Here is a 9,467-nt window from a genome sequence, read left to right as displayed (position 1 = left end):
TGATCGCGAGCTGTTTGCTTCCAGAGCCAGGCCACAGCATACTGAACCAAGCTGCTGTGGGATGAGCTTCAGGGTGTGGACCAGAAGGTGGGAAAACGCAAGCGCCTGTAGGCAGAGGGGACACTCGGCCAAAGGAGAACGTAGGACTTCTTTCACATCCAACTCTTTGTCAACACACTTATTATTATAATTTAATAAATAAAGCTACTGCGAACACTGGCAACAATTATTTCAATTCCTACAGCTTTGCCGGGTACAGCATCTGACCAGAAGGACGGACTCCGAGGCTGTAGACCACATTTCCCAGAAGCCCACGGGGGCAGAGGGACCGGGATCTCGCTTTGCCAGTAAAAGACTCCATTTCCCAGCATGCAGTGGTAGCGCCGGCCCGCGGCTCCAGGCGGTTCTGGGGAGGGGGCGGGGCCATCTCGGGCTCCGCCCCGCTCCGCGCGTTCCCGCTCGCCCCGCCTCTCACGCTCGCCTGAGCCAATGGGAAGGCCGCATACTGCGGGGTGTGAAGGGGCCGGAGCAGCTGAAGAGTTGCGAGTCGGCGAAACCGGCGGGAAGTTCGTATTGAGCGGAAGGCGACGGGTCTGCAGCTCGGGGTAGGGCGGCCATGCGCCGAGCGGTCCGAGAGCGCCAGCGCCGAGAGGGCGCCGTGGAGGGGGAGGCCGGGGACTGGGCCGGCGCGGGGCGGCCGTGACCTTGGGCGGCGCAGTGGGCTGCGGACGGCGCGCCGCTGGCGTCCTCTCCCGCCGGGGCTCCCTCAGGCCCCGCTGCGGCCCTGGGCTGCCTGCACCGGCCAGGCTGGTCCCCCAGGTTCAGTTCCGGGTTCTGGACGGCATGTAGGCTGGTCATACTTGCACCGCCTCCTGGTTGCTCGGGCTGGGTCTGGGAGATGACCTCTGTAGGCCAGCCTAGACCGCCGGGCTCCCTACGCCGTCTTGGAGCTCACCCTTTTCAGAGGAAACCGAATGGAAGCAAATATGACATTTTGCAGATGCTGAAAAGCTCCCTTAAAATGAGGACAGGCGACTGTGGGCCACAGTGGTGGGGTTGAGGGAGGGCATCTCAGGAGAGGTGACGTTGGTCTTGAGATCCGAGTTGGGGGAAGGAGCCCGCTCCCCGGAGGATAGCGTTCCAGGCCTTTCTAACCTGGCAGAATCCGACTGAGGCCGGGTGAGAGCTTGCACTTAACCGCAGGGTTCAAGGCGGTGGAGCTCCGTGGGGAGTTATACGAGGGATTTTCGCATCCTTCTGACGGTTGTCCTTTGTTGTCTCTCCGTAGCTGCAGGCTGGCTCCCTTTGCTGATGCAGCTGTATTCAAGGGCAGCAAATAGTTTTTCCTTCTGTCGAAATAATTTTTGGCTCCGGTCTTAAAACTCATAGGTGATTTATTTAAATTCGACGAACAGCACCAGCGTCGCTGGGTTGAGAGAGAGAGGAAGGGGAAGCAGCCACTGGGTTCCTACTGAGGCCACCCATTTTTCTAACTTGTTTTCTATCAAGTCACCCATTTTTCCCCCCGATGCTTTGTATTGACTCTTCCTTTCCCTCCCCCGTCTCGCCTTCTTGGAACAACTTGGAAATACCAGTTTTGCTCTTGGGAGGGTGGCGGTTTCAGGGAACTGTCAAAGAGTCTCATTAATTATTATTTTTTCTTTTCTTTTTTTTAAACTGCAGTTGCCCATCTGTGGAGTCTGAAATTTGCAAGAGTTTTAAAAAATGTAGGGCAGCATTTGTTTTTAAGAGTTAAGAATAAAGGCCCCTTATTTTCCATGACATGCTGAGTGTGTTACTTCTGGGGAGAATTTAATCTACAATTTTAAAGTAGTTTCAGAGGGGGGGCAGGGGTTCTTTATATAATCATCTTATTCAAATTATGTTTGTGCTGTTCAAAATGGCCTGTAGCAATTGGAATTAAATTTCTGGGTGGGTAAGGTGATGTTGATCAGCTACCTGTGGAAGGGAATGCAACTTAAGTTGTCACTTAACGCTAGCTTCTGCCGAAGCTGCCACAGGTGCTATTCTCTGTGCATCTCATCATTGCTGATCAGATTCTGAGTTAATATGGTAACACAACTTGAATCCAATGACAGTAAACTTGTGTTAAGCATTACTGTCCGTTTAGTACTAGTATCTAGTGCAAATATCAGGTTTAGAGTGTAATGGCTTCTTAATGTTCAGCGCTGCAAAAAACGCGAGAGGATATTTGTTAAACAAATGAGAAAATGGAGGAATGTGTCAAGCACAGAACCTGGCATATAGTAAGTTAGTTAGTGCCCAGGAAATGGTTATATGGAAAGCTTATGCTAAGTTTTATTCCAGGATGCAAGTGTATATTTTAAAAATAACAGTAGTGCATTCAAAATGTTGACAGATCCTAAAATTAAATTTCTTAAATAAGCCAGCTTTTTTTTTTAAATTTGAGAACTAATGTGAAATAATAATAAATACATAAGTGAATGTCCCAGATGTCTAGGAAAGAAAAACAAGATTTTTATTTTGACAGCTATGTTTTTTTCCCCTTAAAACCATCCCTAAGAAGATATAATGTGCTATGAATAGAATTTTGATTTAAAAAATGAAACTTTGAAAGTATTTTTGATTTGATAAATAAAACTTACTGGAAATGAGGCAAAGCTTAAAAATTTACCTTATATCAAATGAAGAAGAAGGATGACTCCTGAATTTATGCAAGTGTGCAAATGTTGATATCTCCATGTATCAGGCACTGAACCTAATGGAAAGTAAATGCTGCCTCTGTGTGTGAGTGAGGCTTTCATGGAAATTGGTCTTGATGGGTTTTAAGAATGATGGGTAACTGAATAGGCCTGGAGAATATTTTTCAGACTGGTAGGACGTTTTACATGTTTGCCAAGGTTATTTTTCAGAGTAGCAGAGGTGGACTCATTTATTCACCAGATGTCATGTGGCTACTGTATGTCAGGAATTGTGCTGGGTGCAGAGTCTCTTCTTGCTATCGTGTTTTGTCGAAGCAAGTGTTCTTTTAGATTAATAGAGGTCATTCTTTTTGACTTTGGTTGTCTAGCCACCACCACACAAGGAGTCAAATGTGTATGGCACGTTTGGAAAACTATACTCTTAGTGATAAAATGTAGAAAATATGGAATAAGGGTGTAGTATTAATTTAGAAAGGTGATAGAATCCTGACAAAGCATTTAGCTAGGTGGTGTAACCAAGATGTGTTTATACTCTAGGGCATGTTTGGCCCTTTTGACCCGAATTCCTGTGAATATGTTCGTACGTGCCATTATAAAGCTATAAAGAGGGCTGTGCCCTTTAATATCTTGTCCCCTTAGCTTCTGAATGATATTTAAGTACCTAACATTTTGAGGTGGTTGTTTGGAAATAATTTCATGCACTTGCCCAATTATTCCTGCTCCATCTCTCCCAATGTCATCTTAAATCTTTGCACTCAAACTCAAGCACATTCTGCTCTTCTTTTCTGGATGACATATGGACACTTGATGAAAGAAAAGCTCTCTAGAGAGTCGGGAGGGGTATTAAGTCTGCCCTTCCCCCCATAATTAGAATTTGATTTTTAATATTCACCAGTATACACTAATGACAAGAAACTACTTCTAGTAACATCGGTGAGTAAATTTATTAAGAATTTTAGGGACTTCCCTGGTGGTCCAGTGGTTAAGACTCCATGTTTCCAATGCAGGGGGCACAGGTTCGATCCCTGGTCAGGGAAGTTCTGCATGCTGTGCGGTGAGGCCAAAAAAAAAAAAAAAAAAGGGAATTTTATTAGCCACAACATTTTTGTCAGCTTGGTTTGAATTGTATTATTTATTTAGTCTTAGTGTAGGTACATGGATTTTGATGATTCTTTGCAATAATTCCTCTCTCTCCAAGGGATAGAAGCCAGTACTCTCAGATTTGAAAATTCTATAGATGCTGTCCACACTGGCCAATATTTAGGATGAATATTAAACATACTAAAATGTTTATCAATAAGCCACATATATTAAGTGGGAAGATACACTAGATGGAAGTCATGTAATTAAGTTGCAAGGTTATTAATTTGAGATTTGACAACGTTCTGTCATATTGTAAGGACACATTTGTCTTGGAGCTCAATATCCAGAATTACATAGTTGGTCGTGAAAGGGACTGATGAGAACTGGAAAGTCAGTGGGCACAAGGGCAGCACCATCCCACTCTTTTCACGGGTTTTTAGTTTCTTTCTGTGCATTTATTTTGTTTTCTCTGCAGACTGGCAGACTTATTGCTGTTTACATTTGGGATAGATATGTCTGCTTCAGATCTAGCTCCTTGTTTCAGGAATCCCAGAGAGACTCCATTATCTATCTAATTGTCAATTATATCCACAATTTTTAAAAAAGTCATGAAGTTAGGAATCTTATAGCTAAGATAACTACAGCTTTATTTCAGATTAGTTGCTTTCCTCAAATTGTCTTACCAAGTAACAGCTGAACAAACTGCCGTTGTTGATACTGTGTATAAATGGATTGTGATCACACTGTGTGTTAGAAAGTGCTGTTAGGCCTTTAGTCTTCATAGACTGCGTCAGGAACACAGAGAAACAAACTTGCTGTTTCTGTTGGCAATGTTGCTTTTGTTCCACTTCTTATTGCAGCTTATTATATAATACAGCAACAGAGCTGTCAACATACAGATTATATCTGATTATACATTCTTCATTAGCGGTAATAAAGAAGAAGTCTTTTTGTGGGAATCAGGAAAAAAGTTTTAAAAATCCATTTAAAAAATACTAAGGTCAGATTATAACATTTAAGAGGCTTAATCTTACTTGTTTTACAGGCTTTTAGAAAGCATTGTAGAAATTGTGACTTTCATGTGTTGCTGCCCATGTGAAATGGTACAGCCACTCTGGGAATTCGTTTGGCAGTGTCTTAAAAAGTTAAATATACGTCAAACACATGACCCAGCAGTTGCACCCCTGGGCCTTTATCCTCGGAAAATAGAACCTTATGTTCATACAAAGACCTGTATGTGAATGTTCCTAGCGGCTTTGTTTATAATAGCCAAAACTCAGAGACAACCCAACGCGTCCTTCGGTGGGTAAATGGTCAAATAAAATGTGGTATAGCCATATAATGGAGCACTACTCCTAACAAAAAGGAGCAAACTATTGACACAAGCAACAATTTGGATAGAGCTTAAGGGCATAGTACTGAGTGAAAAAAGCCAACCTCAAAAGGTTGTGTGATTAGAATTCCATTATATAGTATTCTCAAAATGATAAAATTATAGAAATGGAGAAGAGATCAGTTTTGCTAAGGTGAGGGCTTGGGGTATGGTGTGACTATAGAGGGGGAGCATGAGGCAGTTTCTTTGGGGTGATTGAACAGTTGTATGTCCTGTTTATTGTGACGGTTATAAGAATCTTTATAGGTGATGAAATGTCACAGGACCATACACGTGTGTGTACGTGCACTCACACACACACACACACACACACACACACACACACAGTGTAAAAACTAAAATTTGAGTAAGTACTTTTATTACTAACACTATCGATGTCAGTTTCCTAGTTTTGATCATTGTATTATGTTCATCCTTTGTATGGCTTTGCCACATAATATTCATCCATTGAAGGTTGTGGTTTGTCTAGTTTTTGGCTATTACAGATAAAGCTGCTATGAGCACTCATGTACCGGTTTTAGTATGAATATAAGTTTTCACTTTTCTAGGATAAATACTCCAGTGCAACTGTTGGGTTGTAGGGGTAAGTGTGTGTTTAAACTGCAAACTTTCCCAGAGGTGTACCATTTTACAGTCTTATCATCACTACAGGAGAGATCAATTTCTCCACATCTTTACCAGCATTTGGTGTTAGCAGTATTTTTTATGTTAGCCATTTTAATAGGTGTGTATTGGTATTCCATAATGGCTTTAATTTGCATTTTCCTAATGGCTAATGATGTTGAACATCTTTACATGTGCTTATTTGCCATTTGAAGGGTTTCAGAAAAAGCCTCCCCCAAATGTGCCGTTATGGCATGCAGATTACCTTAAGCCAAAGACAGTGGAGACCCAAGACTCAAGAGCTTTTTACCTCCACTTCAACTGCCAAATGAATTTGGATAGGGAGCCTGGCTCAGAGAGAGCTATTACCAGAGCTAACTTTTATCTGAAAGCCCTCTCTGTTTGGCATCTAATAACAAAACATCTGATTTTATTGTCTGAATTACCTTCCTCCCCTTTGAAGTCCCAGGCCCCTGTCCCCTTCCTTAGCTCAGGATGGTATATTAGCCTCAACTGCCCAACTTACCCTTGGGTCCCATATTTTTATGGAGGTAATTAAATTTGTTTTTCTCCTGCTAATCTGTCATATGTCAATTTAATTAATATACCAGCCAAAAGAACCTAGAAGAGTAGTGGAAAAATTTTTTTGCACTCCCACACATTCATATCTCATTTGGTGATTTGTCTGTTGAAATCTTTTGCCCATTTTCTAATTTGTTTTCTTATTGTTGAGGTTAGAGTATCCTTTATATATTCTGAATACAAGTCCTTTGCCAGATGTGTGATTTGCATATATAGTCTCTCAGTCTGTGGCTTGTTTTTCCATTCTCTTACAGTGTCTCCTGCAGCACAAAAGTTTTTAATTTTGATGAAGTTCAACTTACCAATGTATGGATCGTTTTTGGTGTCATGCATGTCTCAGAACGCTTTACCAAACCCCAGGTCAAGTAGATGTTCCAAGTTTTCTTCTGTTTTACAATTTTATGTCTTACATTTTGATCAATGAATTCGTTTTGGGTTAATTTTTGCAGAGGGTTTGACGTTTAGGTCTTGGTTCTTTTTTTTTTTTTTTTTTCTTTTGTCTATGGATGTCCAACTGTGACAAACCATTTGTTGAAAAGACTACCCTTTCTCCATTGAATCATTTTTTTTAACCTTTATCAAAAATCAGCTGGCTGTACACTGTAAACTGCATACAAAATGAAGATAGGAGGAAATGAGTAAGCAAGTAAGGATGAAAATTAATACAGATTTATGAAGGTGTATGAAGGTATGGAGACTCATGCCTTAAGTCTTGAAAAAAATTTATGTATAGATTTGAGAGGAAGTGGGAACACATTTTAGAGAATAGCATGAGCAAAGTTAGGTCCTAGAGAAAATAGGTAAGAACTGGCTGTTCTGGGGAGTCATGGGAGTGAAGGGGAGGATAGTTGGTTCATGAGTCTAGAAAACTGCTGGCCAGTTTATAATCAGTTTCATTGGCCACTAGAATGTACTGTGGGTTCTTGAGCAGGAAAAATGATATGGGAGAGATGGTCTTCAAGAGAAGTTGTTTTAGGGGCACCTATAGCAGTACAGTAATATGTTGGTAGGAAGAACAGGTTATAGCCAGGACCCTGAACTTGACTTAGTACTTTGTGTTACAGACGTCTACCACAAAGCCAAAACAGTGGTGTCACTTTATAACAATGTCCTTTGTATTTCCTAGAAGAATAATAGTAGATTTCAGACTTTTGCCACTGTCCTCAGTGATGGATACTGGGAACTCTGCTGGACTTTCAAACTCCTTCATTTTAATGCTTCTTTTAGTAAATTGTACATGTTGGCTCATTGTTGATGTGGGTGACATTTCTTATCAGACCTAAAAAGGGTCCAAGGGGTGAGCAACTGAAATGATAAAAACGTAAAGAGTTGATAAATTGGTCCAGTGAGGAAAAGTTAATGGAATCACTTTTATTTATCATGGCTAAGAGGAGACTTAGGGGTTATTTAATCAGTATGTCCTGATACTTGTATATGAAGAACCACATGGAGAATGATGATGACCAGCTGTTCTTCAAAATCACCGAGGACTGAACAAGGACACACAGCTCAAACTGCAGCATTAGAGTTTTAGTCTGAGGGAAGAATTTCCAAGCAATAAGAATGTTAGATACTTCATGCCAGTGATCCAAAGGATCTTTAGAGATAGAATAGGAACCTAGATGTAGTTTAGGGACATTTTGCTTATAGTCAGGGGGATGTGATACGTGACAGCCCCCGAGTCCTAATTTATTAATTTGTGACCCAAAATACTCAGTTTCTGTTTTAACATCCACTTCCCGTTCTTGATTCTTTCCCCGAAGAAATTATATTTCTTTTTCTGTTCACCTTTGGGAAACTCATTTGGTTTCTGCCTTCTTTTGTGCATTTAAAAGATTATCTTGGATGTGGATTAAACTTCTGTCATTTAAAAAATAGCCACTTAACAAATAGAACTTATTTAATGTCAAACTGCTAAATATCCATATGCATTTCTACTTTTTAATTAGAACATGGAAAGCCATATCATTCCATTTTTATAAAACATCAATGATGACTTGTTGAGCAGAGGATTTTACTGCATAAGAGATTACCGTGACGTGTATTAATGAAAGGTTGGCAATGTGAAAAGCTTTAGTGCAATCACTTATTTGCCTTCAAAGCACTTTTTCTGTTTGATTTAATTTCCTTAGTCTGATTCTTTTCCACAAGTCTGGATCTTTTTTTCCACTGAAATGTTCAGATTGACCAAGACTGTTTTACTTGTGATTGCAACCCTTCAGTATTAAAGCGGAGTTTTTTGTTTTTGGTTTTTTTTTTCCCTGCAGAAGAGCAAGCTCTTACAGTGCTATGCAAGCTGCCCATTTAAAACTATCATTGCTTGGCACCTATGCCCTAGTGACAGTTTGACCAACATGTGAGCAGGCACACTGCCATCCTGACAGATGGGCTTGCGTAGAGGCAGCCAAGAAACCATGTATCTGCATCTAGTGTATTTGTTAAGGGCAGGATTCCCAGTCGGGGATGTTCAAACGTCTGTCCATCCTGAGCTTTCACGCCTATGGATAAAGGGATGTCATCATTAATCTCAGCTTCTGACTGAGATTCCATGGGTATATAAGAGCTTCTTGGCTCTTACAAAAGTAGGCAGTTGGGGACAGTCAGTATAATTGATCTCTCCTTCATCACTGGACTACTTCAAATAATCCTTTCCTCTTTCTCCCAGCCAGCTAGGTTTGCAGTGAGTACAAACCTGTTCAGACATTGTCCCGATACTTCTAGAATACGTGCTGTTTCATTTGTTTTCTAGAGTACGAAAGCTTTGAAGTCATGAGTATTTATGGTTGGGACAGTGATGTACATAGTTGGAGTCAGGTAGATCTGAATTCCAAGATTGACAGCTGTATGATATCAGGGCAACCTAATTTTACCATCACATCAAGGTGAAATAGTAGCTATTTCATAGGTGGTTTTGAGAATGACCTGTGAAATATGTACAATGAATCACTTGGTATCATGTCTGGTCCACTGTATGTGTTCAGTAAGTGTTTATCATCATCACCATATCATCATCACTGTAACATGCCTGAGGGTATTTTTCTCTGGAGAGTTATCGAAACAAAATCTTTATTCCACTCATTTCCCACCATTCTCGAAAGTCATGTATTGGATATCATCACATT

General features: G+C 40.9%; 1 protein-coding gene across 8 annotated transcripts in view; it reads left to right on the top strand.

Moving 5' to 3' along the window:
- Positions 1-501: 501 nt before the first annotated feature.
- Positions 502-9,467, top strand: part of VRK1 (VRK serine/threonine kinase 1) — a 95,083-nt gene continuing 86,117 nt past the window's right edge. For 2 of the 8 annotated variants that reach the window (XM_019952575.3, XM_019952579.3), the window contains exon 1: positions 504-605. Coding sequence is in view for 4 of the 8 variants with exons in the window: in XM_033850645.2 (XP_033706536.1) it covers positions 6,654-6,705 (52 nt within the window). In the remaining 4 variants the exon portion in view is untranslated. Of the gene's footprint in view, positions 606-6,598; positions 6,706-9,467 lie in introns of those variants that run through there. The other 6 variants (XM_033850649.2, XM_033850646.2, XM_019952586.3 and 3 more) reach the window with 5 other exon arrangements.

The sequence above is a fragment of the Tursiops truncatus genome, chromosome 2 (genome assembly GCF_011762595.2).
Source record: "Tursiops truncatus isolate mTurTru1 chromosome 2, mTurTru1.mat.Y, whole genome shotgun sequence".
Classification (NCBI taxonomy): Eukaryota; Metazoa; Chordata; class Mammalia; order Artiodactyla; family Delphinidae; genus Tursiops; species Tursiops truncatus.
The sequence above is the reverse complement of the archived record's forward strand: the minus strand, read 5'-3'. Positions and strand labels throughout refer to the sequence as shown.